This window comes from Molothrus aeneus, chromosome 3 (genome assembly GCF_037042795.1).
Source record: "Molothrus aeneus isolate 106 chromosome 3, BPBGC_Maene_1.0, whole genome shotgun sequence".
Taxonomy (NCBI): Eukaryota; Metazoa; Chordata; class Aves; order Passeriformes; family Icteridae; genus Molothrus; species Molothrus aeneus.
Window position 1 is genome coordinate 99,730,388 of NC_089648.1, and position 18,987 is coordinate 99,749,374.

General features: G+C 43.0%; 1 protein-coding gene across 1 annotated transcript in view; it reads right to left on the reverse strand.

Annotated features, from left to right (window-relative positions):
* Window positions 1-5,094: 5,094 nt before the first annotated feature.
* The window catches only part of BACH2 (BTB domain and CNC homolog 2), a 138,944-nt gene continuing 125,051 nt past the window's right edge, over window positions 5,095-18,987 (reverse strand). The window contains exons 6-7 of the mRNA XM_066545923.1: window positions 9,934-10,140; window positions 5,095-6,268 (exon numbers count right to left, since the gene is read on the reverse strand). Coding sequence (XP_066402020.1) covers window positions 5,789-6,268; window positions 9,934-10,140 — 687 coding nt within the window. The 3' untranslated portion in view covers window positions 5,095-5,788. The remainder of the gene's footprint in view (window positions 6,269-9,933; window positions 10,141-18,987) is intronic.

The window sequence follows — 18,987 nt, forward strand, 5'->3', positions numbered from 1 at the left end:
GAGTATCACCAAAGTGTTTAGTATCATTCCTGCTGGTCTGAGGGATCCAGAGAGCTTCAGGCAGAGCAAGCGCAGCAGTGAGAACAGGACTGAAACCATGCACATTCCTCTCGGGTACATCACAGCTGCAGGGTACCACCAGCCTGGGCAGGGGGTGCCAGCCACAACCCCCAGCACGGGGCAGCTGCTCCCTCCTCTGCCCACATCCCAGAGCACGGGCTCCTCTGGCTGCAGGGATGAGCCCACCGTCCACCGCAGCCCCCGCCTGGCTCCCTCCAAAGCAGGGGGAGTCGTTTGGGTTCGTAGCCTGGGACCATCTCTGCTTCTAAGCAATCAATGAAATCAAACACTGCCAGTTCCAATTTCTATTTTGGGATGTTAGTTTCTTTCTGCATGCCCTTAATTAGCCAAAAGGGACAACAATGGCACTGCACGAACCACACAGTGACTGTCAGTTATGGCAAGGGCTCTGCCCACAGTCACGTAAGTTTGCACAAGAACAGGAGTCATCTAACTGGCTTTTTAGCAGTCGTTTGGTTGGGGCAATAAGCTTATAAAAAAGATATTTTTAGCATTTCTTCCTGCCAAAAAGTGATTTTGTTAGCAAAAAATGGCAATATTATTAATGTAATACCGTAAAATGCTCATCAATAATTGACTTCAATATAAATAATACCTATCTTGGTGGAGTGTAGGAAAATACTGTACACTTAATCTTTGCAAGTAATGCCATTAAAATTTTAAGAGTAAAGGGAATTATTATTCTACAGACCACCAACAATAGATCTTTTAAATATACACACAGTATTTGAACATATGCATATACACATATATTGTATTCTACAGCATCAGACCTGATGCCTGAGTCATAAAATACTCCAGGGAGTATTATAAATATACATATATGTATTATAAACAGTAAAATACACAAACACACACTGACTAGAATTATAGATGTATGTATACATACATACATACATGTATTCTATATATGGATGCAAAATTAACTTGGACTGTGTTGGCAGAGACAAAACTGAAATGAAGTCAAAATCTGTTGAGAAAATTTTTACCAGGAAAGAGAGCAGAAATTCTTTATGTTAATAGTTTGAGTTTCACCTCACTTCTGATAAAAATAAAACTGCTCCATACTTAGCAGATCCCCTCCTTATGCAAAGCCGCTGCTCATACTGAGATAAAACTTCTCAAGGCAGCCCTAAAATAGAGACTTTTAAAATGCTGTAGCCATGGGCTACAACATTCACCCAGAGGCACCTTCAAAAGCATCTCAGATCGGGGAAAAAAAGAGGTGGAAGCAGCACTGCTTGTTGTAATGGTAGAGGATGTCAAGTGGAGCAAAATGTGAGACTGCGGAAAGCTGGCAAACATCCACTTTGTCTCGCTGCAAAATTCACTAAGGGTCTCCTATTCTGCGAACGCACCCCTTACTCTCTCCTCACCACCACAGCAGTGGATTACAAGACACAGATGAGGATGTGGTGTTGATTCTGGAATTGCAATGCTTCACCACATTTTCTCCTAGTGGATCAATTTTCATTTTATTACAGGATTATAGTGATTCCAGCATGCAGATTTGTTTTATTTACTAGGCAGTCATGAAGTCACATATTAAAAAAATTAACTATATATCTAGGCATTTTAACTTCTATTTAAGCACTCTTTAGGATACAGACATGATGAAGTGTCACACTCCAGATTAACAACCACAGTATCAGCATTAATCATTTCTCTGGCAGGAGTTAATCCACTTAGCAAAGTTACATATCTCGTTCCCACTCTGCTTTTTAAAGAGAAGTAGCAGTTAGCATACTAATCACTGTGGCTTGCTTTTGCAGCACATTTTACTTCCTTGGGAAAAAAATAATACAGGGATTAGATCCAAAAATATAGTGCATCTTAAAAGCAGCATATACCCTTAGAAAGACATTTAATAAATTACTTGTACAATATATAAAATAATAGTTTTATCCTGCAGCATCAAACTCTTGACGCCTGAGTCATCACGTTAGGAAGTCAGTGATATAAATACTGGGATCTCCTGATAATACAGCCAACGTTTTTGCTTTTGTTTTGTTTGTTTTCTGTTTTGTTTTCACTCTTTTTTTTTTAAATTTATTTTTTCACTACCTTTTTGTTCCAGAATCAGCTTGCAATGAGCTTTAATTGTGTTCAAGGCACCCCCAGAGAACGCAGAGAAACAAACACATTATATAGTGTAGTACTCACCTGACAAAGCATAACAAGCCTAAATGAAATGAGGTTTCCTGGCAATACAAGTATAGCAATGGCAGAGGAAAAGGAGGACTAGATACAGACTGGACAGAGCTCCAAGGACTCATGTGCCCATGGGAGCAGAGCAGTGCTCAGAGGGGAGATGGGGTCTCACCATGCCATTCCCAAGCAACGCCCAGCAGGAGAGATGCTGCATGTATCCTCTTTGACAAATGCAAAGAGATTCTTAAGATCACAGTGACCACTGGCCAAACTCTTAGAATTCTCCAGTCAGATTTTTTTTTCTTTCCAATGATGTTTTGTGGTCATTGGTTTGACCTCGTGAGACAAGAACGTTTGGGTATGTAAACTGACGTCCAGGTCTGAAACTAATTCTCCCAGTATTTTCCTTTAAATGTTAGCCCAGTAACTGCTTTGAAAGCCACATGGTTCAAAATAGCAAAAAAAAACTCAAAACAAAATAGAAACAAAAAACAACCACCACCACCACCACCAAAAAAACCCCACTGAAAAACCATGATACATGTAAATATAGGAAGCAATGACACAAAATCAGCCACTTCTAATGGGAAAGAATGAAATCAAACATCCAGAAAAGCTTGCAGGGGAGGGAAAGAGAGAGACGAGAGAAAGGTTGAGGAAGAGACACTTATTTGAGCAGTGGTTTTAAATATCAGTTCCCAAGGTAGAGGAAATCAAGGGACCCAGCACCAGTATGAGGCCAGGTCAAACCTAAGAGCTGCAGCGCAATGGGTTGTGTGGGTGGGTTTTTTAAACCGTCGGAATGAGGTCAAGAGTACCAGTTGCACATGAGTTGTTAGTAGAGTAAATCTTCATGTCAGGAAGCAAGTTAAAACTTGGTTTTATACTCATAAAACATTCTATCTATTCATATATATAGGAGGTCACTTAAAAATAAAAAAGGCAACAGAAAAACATCTTTAAAATACTGTGTCAGTTGACCCTTCCCTCCCGCCCCCCCCAACCCTCCCCAAGTAGCTATGACTCTATAATGTGATTCACATTTAGTTTTAAATTCTAGCTTTCACCATGGTCTCATAGAAACAAAACTTCTCTGCGAAGCACAGAACTGCTTTGCAACGTCAACAAATTCAAAGGAAAATCAAATCCCACCCCCCACCAAAGAGCTTCTCAGTGAAGTTACCTGCAAAGGATGGTTGGGAGGGGGTTCAGATATTTTTAGGTTAAGCTCTTTTAAAAAGAAAGGACAACTCCTCCCCCTTTTTCAACCGTCTGAACTAGGAGTTTATGGCATTTGTATATTTTTGAACATTTAAAGGTAAGGATTTTGTACAGTAATGATTAATACCTAAACATAAATATTCTCCTACATTATATACTAGTTTTTCTTTGTACATGCGGGGAAAAAAAGTATTTTCAACAAACATGGCACATGCTATATGCAGTACCTCCTCAGTAGCTTGGCTACAATTACAATAGTTTGCATGAGGAGGATAAAAGCAAGACTTTGTGGCGAGTGGGCGACAGTCCATGAGCACAGTCTGAAGATGGAAGAAAGTGGAGAGAGGGAGCTGATTCCTCCTCCAGGGTTCAAGATGCTGATCTACTTGAGTGCCTCAAAAAACCACCAGCGCACACCTCTAGTGTAAACGTTAGCACAGAAGAACACATTATCACTTAGTGCTTCTGAGAAGCTGCTTCCCCACACTTTTTTTTTTTTTAACAGGTGTGAACAGCTGGTCATTTTTTTTTCAGCGAGAACAGACAATATCAGCCAATAAAGCACATGACAGTTGTCGTCGATAAAGCCACACAACCTGGCACACGTAGGGCAAAGAACCACAAAATAAAAACTCAGTACACTTAGAATAGTAATAATTATTAAAAAAAGCATTAGGAGGTTGTTCTTCTGTCTACACTGTACATACAGATGTTATGCTTGGAAAGCTGCTGTCTCACACAGTCATAACATGAGTCAACATTAAGATACAAGTCCAATACAGTTACAACTAAGCCAATTCACTGAGTAGTCTCCTTTGAGACAGCGCTCTTTTAGCTGCAGTTTGTGCTGAGGGCAATGCTGCAGGATGAGAGGATCCCGGAACACAACAATTTGATGGGTAAGTGACCAAATAGGGTGTTGGCAAACGTACGTTTTGCTCTTAGAGGATACAGTGCTAGCTGGACTTCCGTAAGGAAACCAAAGTCAACAACTAGGGGTGTGATCCTGCAACTCTGCCTACCTAGGCAGGGTCACTGACTTCACCAGACCCAGCTCTGCAACTTGGGTCTGGTGGGGAGAACAGGTAACGTCTGAGGACAGCTGAGGTCAGGCTCTGGGGACTTAGCCGGAGCAGCAGTTGCTTCCATGAATAAAGGATGCAGAGTGGGGCTGAAGAAAAAGCCCCCAGGTATATTGACGTGATCTCTGTTTGCTTTACTTCGTGGAACATTTGATGAATTGATCCAGTTGTCAAATACACTTTTCTCTAAAGAGTGAAATATACTTTCCCCTATAAGACTCCAAAACCATCATTAACAGCACTTAAACTTGGTTTGTGAAACAGAAAGAAGTCTAAATATAAAAATAATTCAAGCAGATTCTCTTTACAAATTGTATAGTGAATTCAGTATTTGGCAAGACTGTTTTTACTACATAATGAGCTCCTGAGTGTTTGTCTATTAGATAAAAATTTTCTATTTCCTTTAAGCCATAAAGCAAAGAAAACCATATACTCAAGTTATTCTGAAGTCATGACTTCATTTATGAAAAGAGGTTTGACCAGAAACTCAGTGCAAGTGGCAAAGTTGACCATTACTGTACAGTATCTGCAAGAAAATAAAATAACTCCACATTGCTCAATGGCACGAAATGGCTGTGCCAAAAAAAATTGTCTATAATAAAATCTCAAATAAGTTTCCGACATTAAAGTTTTATAAATAAGTACAAATTGAATGCTATTGCTGAACTGCGAACTGAGGAAAAAATTATCGTGTAACAAGTTACCAAACTAGTTCTAGCATCAAGGACAAAAAGGAATGTTGGAACTTGTTTGTACAATAGAAATGAAATCTTCCAGTTTGTAGGATGAGAAAATTGAGGCATGCAGGGACTCTTGCATATGGATATATATATTTTATATATATTATATATAATATGTACAGTTTAGCTATAAAACTTTGATGTGTAAAGAAGCTGTCTTCAATGAAAAATTGAACATTCAGAGGAAATTCCTGAGTTAGGGTTTTGTGACATGGGCCACTGAGAAAAAAGCTGCGGTTGGGTCCTCAGAGGTGTTATGTCCATCCCTGTTAAGATTGAAATCAACATACAAAAACAGACAGTGTTGCCACTGCTTCGTTCCCTGCCTGAGCAAGGGATAGCACCATTGTGAAGAGAACTCCTGCTTGTAGAGAGGAGGGAATACTTAAAAACAGTATTGCTGCTAAGACCACTGTAGTGTGCACCAAATACGTTCTTCTAGACAACAAATGAACACTGCCACTGGCTGACTGAAGAACACCTGACCAGGTGTAACGTTAAGGTTACGAGTCACTAGGTGTAATCTTTCCTGGGTTGTTCATCTGTTGTACATTTATCAGTCATTTCCTGACAGAAGTCTACCGTGACCGTTTGGCTGCTCTGCTCAGGTGGAAGCTCTCTCTCGGGGTAAGTACCTGCGTCGGCTCCATCCAATCCCGCGCCAGCCGAACAATTTTCCGAGATGTTGTTGGGCAGCCAGGGCGCTCCCAGCTGCACCGAGCCTTGCTCCGAGCAGCATTGCATGCTCTCCCCGATGCACTGGGAGCTCACCAGGCCCTGCTCCACACCAGCTGGGGCGGGGCTGATGGTGGTGACCGGCTGTAGATCCATGGGTCTGAGAACGGGGCAGTATCGGTGGAGGGCTTGGATCTGTTCCGGGCTCTGCATGTCTCTACACACTTCTTGGGAAAGACACGAGAAGTTGTCTAGCAATTCTCCCATGCTCGCTTTCAGCTGGTTCCTTTCTGAGAGCAATTTCTCTTTCTCACACACCTGAAAAAGAAAGAAGGCATCTTAGACTGAGGAAGGGACATCCACTGCCTGCTCACTTTGGGCACATACGTGTGGCATTTACATTCTCTGAAAAATCCCTCTGCCCAGGATTTTTCTCCTGGGAAGCTGAGAAGTCTCAGAGAAAAAGGAAAATGATTATTATCGCATTTGCTTCTCCTTTGTTTTGCTTGTCTGGAATGTGTTTGGAGATTGTTTACCCACAGGTGATTGTTTTATTGGATTCTGGTATGAGTTGCTTTGTCTCATTGGCCAATCAGTGCCAAACTGTGTCAGGACTCTGGAAAGAGTCACGAGTTTTCATTATTATCTTTTTAGCATTGTGTACATATCCTTTCTGTATTCTTTCATATAGTTTAGTATAGTATTCTTTAATATAATATAGTATCATAAAATAATGAATTAGCCTTCTGAGAACATGGAGTCAGATTCATCATTCCTCTCTGCTACGAGGGTCCTTGCAAATACAATACATATGCAGCAGTACCCAAGAACACCAATGCGTCACACCTCTTTTCATATGGCCAGAGGAAAAGTCACAAAGACATCAAGTATTTGACCACCACGGCCTGTGTGGACAGAACTTTGGGAAACATCTGGAGAAAAACATTTGAACTGGAAGAGGATAGAATCCCAAGTTATTCCCACAGAACTGTTCCCTTTATAAACTAAGGCTGCCCAATAGATTCTATAAAAGAACTCTGAACAAAACATTTTGAGGAAGAAGTGCCATTTCCTACCTAATCAGCAAGAGAATGGGTTAATTCCTGAAGTGAGGATAAGCTGCTGGTGTTCGGTTCACCCTTGAACTGTCAGGTTGGCTGCTTAGGCTGGGTGCACCCCTGGAGCTCCTTACTCCTGAGAGAGGTGAGTTTATTCAGAAGAGAGGATCTAAGTGTGCTCTGTGGCCTGCACCGTGGCTTGTTTTCTTATGTTCTGGTGTTTAATGGCTTGAGCTCGATCTAATACAGATATTTTTATGAACCCAGCCTAGGGTTTCACCTCTAAAAAATGGTGTTGATTCACTGTAGACTGACTGGGATGGTCCTGCTGCATCTCCTTCTGTCTCAGGCAGGTGGGCACACAGCTCGAGAGAGAAGATGAGCTTTTGTAGAGTACCAGAACTATTTCCAGAGCTGAGCTGGCCCCAAAAGCAGCACAGCCACGTATCTCACCTAGTAACACTGCTAAACCCAAGATGTCTCTGCATCTGAGGTGTGAAAGCTCCACAACTCAGATAATCCAGCTATGGCTGGTTGTTGACAGCTGATAGTATTGCCCTGGGTCCAGAGCCCACACTGGAAGCATACAGCTGCATGAATGTGAAAGAGAGCAGTACACATGAAAAGAACTAACTGCTAAAATATTGATAAATCTATCAAGAAAGCACAAAAATAATAAAAAAATAAACAGATGCTCAAGTACATCTTGAGATGATGAATTATGGAGGAGAATATGCTGCGAGTTTGCAGGGAAAAAAGGGAATGTGAGTGGGTAGATGAATGAGTGAGAGAAAGCAGGCAAAAAAAATTACCTATCAAACTCTGAGGATACAACCATTTCACTCACTGTCTGCTGTGAAACCATCTGTGTCAAGAAGATGGGTGACTTACAGTAACTACAGGGGGGAAAGGGGTCTTTCATAAAAAAGACCCAGCCATGTGAAAAACCCTTAAACCACAGCACCATTATGTAATTAATGAGACTGGAAACTGCTGATCACAAAGTGGACAGAAGAAAACAAAGGAATTTCCAGTGGTCATGTGTTATATGTTTATTGTTTTCCCTGTCCCTGTCTAACAGCTCAGGGGGCTGGGTACCTGGGGAGCAATCAGTCTTACTACTGAGTAAGACTGAGGCAAAGAAGGCATTAAGTACCTCAGCCTTTTCCTCCTTCTCTGTTGCTATGTTTTTACTGCATTCAAGAAAGGATGGAGATTCTCCTTGGCCTTCCTTTTGTTGCTTGTCTGTTTAAAAAAACATTTTTTGTTGTCATTTACAGCAGTGGCCTGATTAAGTTCTAGTTGGACTTTTACTCTTCTAATTTTCTCCCTGCATAACTTCACTATATGCTTGCAGTCCTCCTGAATAGCTGCCCCTTCTTCCAAAAATAATAAACTCCATTTTTTCCTTGAGTTCCAGCTGAAACTCTTTGTTCAGCCACGCTGGTCTTCTCCAGTGTCTTATATTTTTGCACATGGGATCAGCCTGCCCTTGTGCCAGCAAGATTTATTTCTTGAAGAATGTCCGACCTTCCTGAACTCCTCTCTTCAGTACTGCCTCCTAAGGGATTTTCCCAACCAGTCTTCTAAACAGGCCAAAGTCTGCATTCTGGAAGTCCAAGGTGGCAGCTCTGCTGACCCTCCTACTTAATTCTCCAGAAACCAAAAACTCCATCAAATTTGGATCACTGTGCCCAAGAAGGCATCCAGCCATCACTTCACCCACCAGCCCTTCACTGTTTGCAAACAGGTCCAGTGGGGTGTCTTCCTTACTTGGCTCACTCACTGCCTATTGCCACATATTCAAGTCCCCTTTGCTAAATAGAAATGTCAACTTTTTTTTGGGAAGAATCCTGCAACTCAAATGGTTTTTGATTCCTCAAATTGAGCATGGATCAAGCCCACAAGGCCTCTCATATGCCTTTCATTCATTCCCCTGAGATGAGTGTTTGTGCTGGGGAGAGGACTTAAAATTTTTATTTTGTCTGTCTACAGTTTACTATATCAGACAATAATGGCAATGTCACAGGATTGCGTGAAATCAATTAACTCAAACTAATTTTCAAGTGAAGGCAACAGGTAAAAGGCTGAATCACCCCCTGCTGCTAGTCCAGCCCTCAGAGTGCTGCTCCTGAGGCTCTGGAGAGTGAGAGACAGGAACTCCTCCCCATCACCAGCTCAGTGCAGAGCGACAGGCATGTGCAGCTAAGACTGAACCTGCTTCTTCTGACAACCTGATGAGGATCCATCCACTCTTCCACTGTGCAGAACCTCTGACTCACCCTGTACACACTGTGCATTATACTCAGTGCAGGAAGCAGTTGCTCACTATTTTGTTTATCTTTGTTGTGTTGTTTGTTTTGCATCAGTGCAGCACTACTCTGAACAATGTTTTGATTTTTCTTTTTTTTTCCCCCCAGGGCTTCAGCAGCACAGCATCTGAAAGCTTCACAAGCCTTGATGATTTAAGCCTCCCAACCAGCTTGTGAGGTCAGTGCCACCTCCCTGTTACAGACGGGAAGCAGACAGGCACAGGCAGCAAGTGAGTAACCCAAAGTCTTGTGGCTTTCTGCCATTTGTGAGGTGATGGTAACTCAGCTTCTTCCAACAGATCCCTGCCTCTTTCACACGATGTTTCCTACAGCTTGAGCAGAGAACAAAGCAAAATGAAACACAACAAACCCCACCTGAGGTGTCCATATCATGACTGAAAGTGAGAGGAATTTTCTAAGCAGCCCCTTGGCCTCGCTCCAGTCACCTCACTCCCTTACATTAAAATGTGGTGGCACTGTCCATTGTGCATCATTCTGCTCATCAGTGCACAAACTGACTGAACCCCCTGAAGTCTGGGCTGGAATTGCTGCTGGTGCCCTGCAGGCTACAGAGTGAGGGTGAGCTGGGCTGCAGCGAGGGCACAGAACTCACCAACTTGCGGATTTCACATTCCAGGTTCTGAATGCAGTCCAGTTTCCTCTTGCGGCAGCGCTGGGCTGCGATCCGGTTCTTGCTGCGCCGGCGGACATCGTGGATGAACTCGAGCTGCTCTGAGGTTAGCTTGTGCATCTTTATCATCATCTGGAAATCATTCCTTGGAAGATCTGTGATTTGATCAACAGGAAAAGGAAGTTTCACCTAAAACAAACACAAGACAAGAGCAAAGAGTCATATTTTGCTTGCTCAATGCAAGCTGAAGAACAGTGAGCGGAAGGACGATTATCTTTGCTGCCACCCCCTCAATAAACAACAAACCAAGTTTTACATTGAGCAAGTTCTTCCCTTGTGGCACATTGTGGAGGTCCAGATGGTAAGGATAAGACGATAATCGTACTTAAATCAGCAACACATATGAATCCCAGATAAAAATTTCATCTTTCTACAAAGCCTTAATAAATGATCTCATTGCATTAAAAGAAGGTTCTGTCCACTAAGAGACACGGCCTTCTGGAAAGAGTAAAGTACCTTGCTGCTATTATATTCAAACTAGTTTCAAGGAAGGGGCTATTACCACAGCAGGAAATGTGCATCTGCTCAGACTGCAGGACTGAAAGTTTGATTAAGTATGATATTAAAAATACAATCTGGCACCTCAAGTGGATGAAAAATAATGTATTGCAATTAGGAAAGGTCACCTAATCAGCATTTCAACTGAACAATACACTGTGTAAGAAGAAAGGGTCAGAGGAGTGTGATGCAACATATCCTATCTTGCTAAAATACACACATTTAAAAATAAACCTACATATGTTGACACTCTAATATTCTTGCAGACTACAGAGTACTGAAATTGTATTTCCTGAAAAGGTCAGGGTCTGACTTCAAGAATCCTAGCAATTATGCATTAAAGCAGAGCAAAACACAAAGCTCCCAGCAGTCTGAAGCAATGAACACACACTGTGTCAAAAGCTTAAGAATGGTGGATGTGCTCAAAGCCTTTTAGGTTTTTTAGCCCAAAATCTATCAGTTTGCTCAAGCCAAAGTAAGCACCTCCCTTTAGGAACCTCGCTTCACTTAGAGCCTTGGACTGATAACTGTTAAAAAACTGATGTTCTTTGGCCAACTGTTGTATTTGGTGGCCAGATAAGAGTCAGCTGACAAAGTTGAAGGAGATGCAGAGTAATTCGATTGACCCCTTCTTTTTTTGAGTCATACCCACACTGCCCAAAAGATGGCAGTAAATATTTATGTTTCTGTCCCTGTTTGGTACAATCTAACCTCTGGAACAAGGAGACTATTCTGCACACAGGCTATCAAAGAAGGTAAGTTGCTCCAGCCAAATGAAAGATAGGGGCTGAAAACATTCCTTTGATATTTAAAACATGCATTGTCTTCAAATGTGCTCTTAATAATTATTTGGAAATAAAGAAAGCAACAACATGGATTATAAGTTATCTTCTTCAGAGAGCTGAGTTGTTCAAGCAGAACAGTTTGCTGAGGACACACATACACCAACACAGAGCAGTGGCCTCTGGCATTGACAGTCATGGACCCTCACCAGGCACCTGAACCTGCAGTAAGCAGTTCTCACCTTGTGCAGGGGTGTTCTTGGCTGTTTTCTTGTACCCTTCTAAAACTGCTCTGTGCATCGCCAAGCCTGGGGCATGTGAAGTTCTGTGCAAACACCCACCACATTCTTTCAGATGGCTTCATGCCCTGAATGTTCATTCATGCCCCTCTGCCCCACGTGTCCAGGTGCTGCTTCATAACACACTGCTTGACAGGTCAATTTAAAGCAGCAAGGAATGCCAACCACTGCCCAAACCCTCCCAAATTCTTGCTTGTACACACAAAGGCTGACCTGAGGCACAGGGATGTGAACTACCTTGTTTACAGACAGCCAGTTAATGACATGAAACCTGTTTGATTTCCCCTCCCAAGCCTTTGGATGGTTAACACAAACTCAGTGTCACCTGCTTTTTTTCTCAAGCTTCTACCAGAGTCTCAAAATGAAAACAGCCAGTGCTTTCCTCTGAAAGACACCACAGTTTCACTGCAAAACCAGCCCTTTCATGTTCACAGTTTTTCCTTATTTTCTTAAGACCAAAATGGAAAGCAATGTTAACTTTATTTCTCCCTACCTCTCCCTTTCAAAACATATTTACTTGCAAGGAGGAGATGTGCTTGCAGCTGGAACAGGAATGAAAGAGAAGCAATTTAAATATGTCAGGTGGAAGTTGCTGAAGGGAAATAGGAAAATAAATAAAAAAAGATTTGTTTAAAAAAAAAGGGATTGAAAATAAAACCATCTACACAGCAGATCAGAGACTGCTATCAGTAATCCCAGCATAATCCCACTCCTGTCACAGGCAGCACTGCACAGGATTAAAAATGTGAAAGGGAAAGTGGAAGTGAGTCAGACTCATTTCCTTCACCATTCACAGCATTTTTATTGCCTGTCTCCCTCTTCGAAATCAGCTGTCAACTAAAAAAAAATAAATACCAACCCACCAAGCTTTTGGCACGGCCACAGTGAATAACTGCACCCGGGTGTTGCTGCAGTGAGAGGCTAAGTGTTTTACATCTGCACAGGGCAAGACTCTCAGCTGCTATTTACCATAACAGAGTGGTGAGTCATTTTGCTAGAGCCTGCAACTGTGCAGTGGGTGGGATTCATCTGACTCACCCAGAGCTGCCTGAGATGATGGGTTGGGACTACCTAATGTCCTGCTCCCTTTCAGATGGCAATGCTGCACGGCTTCTCCCTCCTTCTGGCTGCAAGGAGTGGATTTAAGACTCAGAAAAGATTCTGCATCCTACAGGATCTATGGGAGGCGAGAGAAACTCACCTGAGGTGTCTGAGAAAGACAGTCAATCTTTTTTAAAAAAAAATATGAAAGAAAACCAGGAGTATGCCTTCTTGTAAAGTTTTCTTTCTAATTACTATGATTTTTTGGTTCAAACTATTTCAAATTAAAAATGTAAGTGGGATCTCTGCTCCTTCCAGGAGTTACTCCAGCCAGAGCTAACCTCACAGAGCTCCAAAATCTTCCCTTATCTGCACAATTATTCTTTCCCTGCATTTTTACACCAGCAGCACAAGCTTGCTCTCCACCACACAACAAATAAACCTTCTACCACCACTGCAGACTCTACTGGCCCAACTCTGCCAATCTACCCTGGGGAAAAAGGAAACCTGGTTAGGATTTTGTGGCATTCCCCCCCCCCTTTATTAGCATTAGGATGCCAGTGTAAATGTCAATGCTTTGAGAGGCCAAGTCAGAGCAGTGATGTAGGCAGACAGGGACAGCGACTGACTCAGCACATGCAAGGCCCATATATAACCAATTAATTCCTTCAAGCTTCACTAGTTAGTGCCAGCTTGGATCATATGCCAGTTACTGCTGTTCTGCTCATCTATTGCACTAGTTACTCCTGCTGCCCTCCCCCTTCTCTTTTTTACTTGGAATAAAGGAAAGAACTGAGGACCTGTATTCATTCCCATTAAAACATAAAATATCAACTCTTGGAAATTTCTTTATCCTATGGGTAACCTTAGCTTCTTCATTCTTTCTTTATATATTAATTAAGACATCATCTCACCCTAGCCAAGTGTTAGTAAAGATAATGAACTTCCCAAATGCCACTTTAACATCACAGTAACTTAAAGGACAAATATATTATCCATAAGAAAAAACAACCATTATGTAGTGGGCATGGGAAGGTGGAACTCATTGTACCAGCTGGTCAGTTGCTGCAGAGATGTAAGAAAAAACCCTGCTGCCTTAGTGCCCTCAAATCCTGAAAGCCTCTGACACTTGCTGACTCTTTGGAGGCTCTCAGGACCCACCCAAGCAATCCAGCCCAGGGGCTCAATCATATTAATGCCTTTTTTTAAAATGCAGAAATAGGTACTTGGCTTCACACAAGAGAGTCCAAGGCATTAATGTTGTGTTTTCAAGTATCTTCCTTAGCATGTGAGTCTGTCTTCCACACACACTCAGGAAGAAATTCATTCCAGGAGAGGAGCTGAGGGGTGTCTGCCTGTGATAGGGACTGAATTATCTGCAGGGTATTTCAGGCACCACTTGTGGTCCTACAGACTAGGGACCTATTCCTGTCCTGATATCTCACCTGGACACAGGCTATCTAAGAAGCACAAAGGTAATGGGCCATACTTTGTGTAAGGGACAGCCAAGATACATTTTCTCGTCCTGCTGTCTCCTGGCACAGGTAAAGCCTTCAAAACACCTCCTTTTTCCAGGTGTCAACTATACCAAGATGGCAGAGGACTGCAAAAGGGGAATGATGAGCCCAGGCAGTGAAGATCTACCATTGTGTCAACAAACCAGGTCTAAATTGTCTGTCCCAGTTGAGGTCAGCAGGTTCCACTGCAGTGTGTTCCATCTGACACAACACAGCTGATGGCCCCTAGAGGCCTGGGGTCCACCCCAGCCTCACCTTGTGAGGGCCATGAGAGGTGTTTGGGTCAGCAAGTGCTGCCTGAGAGGGCACTGCTGTGGAGGCAGCCTGGGTAACCTTTCCATTTGCTACCTGCCTCACACAAGTAGGGGACCAGGCTAATCCCATGGCTGAGTGCATTAAGCCAGTAATCAGGAGATGTGGACGGGATTCTCATCCTTTAGCTCATGATTTGGACTTGTATTCAGACCACACACTGATGGTACTTAGGATGCTGGGCTGACCTCTTTCCATTCACTGCTTGCAGTGTCCCCAGCTCCCAGCCCTTCAAAGGGCACAACAGTATGATACTCCTGCCCTTTAACAGGCTTCTCTGAAACCAGGGATAGCACAGAAACACTGACAGAAGCCACAGGTGCACTTAAGAATGGAAGATCAGGCACTGAAATGACGGGGGGTAAAGTACAGTATTTCTCTGAAAGAGTTGCTTTTGCAGCTCAAGAACTGGAATCCTTCAAGAGCTCGTGCAAGGTCTTCAGAGCAGAGTATAAAAGAATTGATTGTAGGGTAGGGCTCCACGAAATAATACAGTGTTTGAAAGGACTCTCCTGAAATTTCAAACTCTCAGTGTTGTTACAATCCAGCAACCCTTTGCTACCAGTATGGAGACCACTCCTAGTGAAGAGAGGAAAGAAAACAAAACTTCCATGAAGTTTATCTTACAAGACCAATGTTTGACAAGACACCATTTAAACAGACATTGAGAAACAATTCCCAGTGCTCTGCTGATGCCAGATTGATTTTCCTGGTCAGGAAAACATCTATCAGAAATCAATCTGGAGACTAATTTTTCTCATTTTCAAATTTGCAAACCTAGCAAAATCAGGAAAGCTGGGGTGACTGATCATCAAATTCTGGGGAGGTATCACATATCACAGCAAGTTAAAGCCTTCACATGTATTTTTCTTGGTTGCCCTTCTTTCCATGTAACATTCTTCACTGAGTAGGAATATTAAGCAGTGAAGCAGTCTCAGATGAGGTAACTCAGCATAGTTACAGTAGATTTCTGGTAGAGCAGCTTTGGTTTACTCCTCTTTTCTGGGGCTCTGACTTGCAGTATTTTGCTAAGCACCAGCAGATAACAGAGAAAGGGTGGCTGCCTGTCACTTAACACGGAGGGGTTTCAACTCTTGCTGAAAGTTATTTACCTACAATATCCTCGAAGGTCTAATTGCATTAGCTTTCCCTTTATGAAAATTTCCTTTGAAAAGTGAGTCACTAACCCAGGCGGGAAATTCTTTTGAAATACAGATGAGGAGACATTGAACGCAACTCTCTAGGTAGTAATAGCTCTTGGAAAACTCCACCTCTTACCTCCTCTTACCCTTGTTTATTTTTTTCCTCAGAAAACTCACTTATCATATTAGACTGAGCTGAGATTTCTTTTTAACTGGTTTAGTAGTACAATATTTTTTACAAGTTTTCTAACAGATAAAAACTCTGAAGTACTTGCTGAAGAAAAGGTATTCCAAGAAAAGTGGGTAGTGCAGAAGTTTCTGTTCCTTAAGTAGGTTAACAGATTGACAGACTACTTCCTTCTCAACAATTCATTATTTCAGAGCTTATTGTTTTGTTGTTGCTATTTTAAGCAGGATTGTCAGAACCTGCCTGTAAGCACTGAGCTTTAAGTCTTCTCTCTAGTATTATACCTCAGCAATTGATTTTTCACAACCTGGGGAGACCTGAGAGAACTGAGTGAAAAGAACACCACAAACTATTGAATATTTCTGTGAAGTCCCAATAGCTCAAGTTACAGCCCTGTTCCTGCAACTCTGTACCATGGGTACACCCTACACTGCACTTGCTGCTTCTGTCAGGAAGCCTTAACAAAGGGAGATTGCAGAAGAGTCTTGGTGGCTCCAGGAAGGGAAGCAATAAGCAAGGACATCCTGGAGAAGATTTACCAGTGGTGTTCCAAGGATTGACACCTCCTGTGACAGTTGTGACTGCCTTCTGCAGCCCCAGTAAGATGGAGGCTCATCACAAGGTGGGGTCACCTTCACCCACATGGCATCATGCTGAGCCCTAGCACCCCACTTCTGGCACCAAACAACTTTGGCCATGTACTCCAGAATGGCAGCTGTCTGTGGGAAAGCAGAATGCCTGAAAAAAGCAGAGAGAAGCCTCTTACCTACTTCTCACACAATCAATACCCCAGCAAATGATGTTTTGTGACATTAATTCTGGCAGGGACAGCACTCTGCAAGCCAAATTAAGACCAACTAGGTCCAAATTCCAGGGGAACTGAGCAGCCCCCTGAGATAACTGATGGTCAGAGTCCACCAGGCTTATTCCCATCAGGCCATCCCACCCCAATAAAAACTGACCTGCAGCAGAAGAACCTGCATGGCCACTCTCCAGAAGGTCAAGCATGTCACCCCCAGATATCTTATCAGGCGCTTTTTGAATAGAAGCCCAGAAAACACTGTGTGTTCTGATATGGAGGGGGAAAGGGCCCTGTCTGAGAAGTCATCAGGACAGGAAGGGCAAAGCAACAATTTCAGGAATGGAGAAAGATTCCCATGCAGCTTGCAGGGAGGTGAAGAACAGAAAGCTGTCCATTTCAGACAGTTGTGAGTCTCTCCTGCTGTTTTAATCACAGGCAAACTGCTAAAAGCAGGTAGAACAACTTATACAAGAACTTCCTGCTGCTGTTACTTTATTTTCTACTGTCTAGTTTAAGATACCCTTTACTGAGGTTTCCACAGCAGCAGATCTTGCAGGATACACACCCTAAGTCACTGTATTAATACAGTATTTTTTAATGAGGCTGCAAAGTCTGCTCTTGTATTGTTAACAACCTTCAAAAGATTAATTTTTAAACAGAATTTCTACCAAAGCAGTGGTGTGATCTGTTTACCCTTGGCTTGATCAGGATAGCGCAGTGCAACCTCACGGAGCATTAATTTCCTCACCACATTTTTAATGCCTAGCAGTCCTAACCAAAATACCCTGGGGGAGGGAAAAAGAAAAAAGAAAAAGAAAAAGAAAAAGAAAAAGAAAAAGAAAAAAAAAGAAAAAGAAAAAAAAAAAGCCGCCTTATCAGCAGTCCCAGGGAGAAAACTTGCTCAGCTTAGTTCAGAAAATCTTCCCCAGCAGCAAAGCCAGGAGTGGAGCAAACCTTTCCTAGCACTGCCTCAGAGCCAGATGTCTGCCTGCCAGCAGCACACCCAGCCAGCCTCCCATAGCTGCCTGTTTGCTCCTTGTGTCCCTCCTCTCATCCATGCTCTCCTGCACATATGCACATACCTTTTTCTAGGAAACAACCACCAGTCCCCTGTAAGCTTCTCATTTCACTCTTCCAGGCTCATTTTTGCTGCAGCATATTTCCACACAATTAGGTAATTATGACAGCTAATTAATTATCAAATCTCAAAAGGCTAACCTCTGCCCTCTGCGCTGCCTCATGCTGAGCAAGCAGCACACATGGGTGGAAATGGATGTTCCCTGGTCCCTGTTGCCCTCTCCCCCTTGTAAAGGCAGGACTTCACTGAGTAACCCAGCTATGGCCTGGGCTGCTGTAGGGCTTCCCAAATGAGATCTCCTGCACACTATCCCAGACAGCCTCCCAGAGAGACTCCTCTCCCTTCTGCATCATCCCCTGCTTATGACATGAGGACGAAGAAGAACTGTCTCTCAGAATCACTGGTCCAATGTGACCAGGGATTAGGACACCAGAGGCTCCCCTGGCTCTTCAGCCCTTTCTGAAAGCTAAGCAGCCAACTAAAGGAAGCACCCACATCTGTCTGAAAAATAAAAGCTTGGGATGTAGCTGGAATAAAGACTGAGCGATAAAGTTCACCCTTTTCGTCCCCACTCCACAACTAAGCCCACATAGTTCTGAACTGGGAGCTCTCCGCATATGAACCCCCAAAAGTTGCACTTGTTGCTCCCCACACTGAAGCAAAAGCTCTCAGTGGAGTTTTTCAGCATTACTAGAGCAACCTGATACCTGATTTCACCCAGATGTTCTCTAGGTCATGCAGATTCCTAAGGAAGCTCTGTGAATAAACAACCAGTCTTTTCCACTTTCTGGGCTCCACAACACATCTCCTTGATTTAAGTCTGCCCTCAAACTAGTGACTTCACACAGACAGTTTATTTGGTCATGGTTAGGCAGTTATCACTGCAGCATCTTCAGCTGGCCCATCTGCAGTTTTAGAGAAGGCCCCTCTTTCTCCTCCCTCTTTTGGGAGAACTACATGGAAATTGACAGCTTGCTCTTCAGCCCTAGATCATTCTCTTGTCATTGCCTTAACAATCCTGGAAATTAAAGGATAACTTCTCTCTGAAACCATTTGTGCCATGGCTGCTAGAGCTCTGAACAAATGTCACAGGCAGGGAACATGATCTCAAGTTGTCACATAATAGAGACAAAACCCAGGACCTGAACGTGCAACACACAAACACACACACACACACACACACACACACACACACACACACACACACACACACACACACACACACAGAGATGTGCAAAGATGACATGAATGCCATTCCCACAGCACAGGGTGCCCAGCTATACAATTGTTTGAGTAATTTCACACCTCTGCTGGCAGC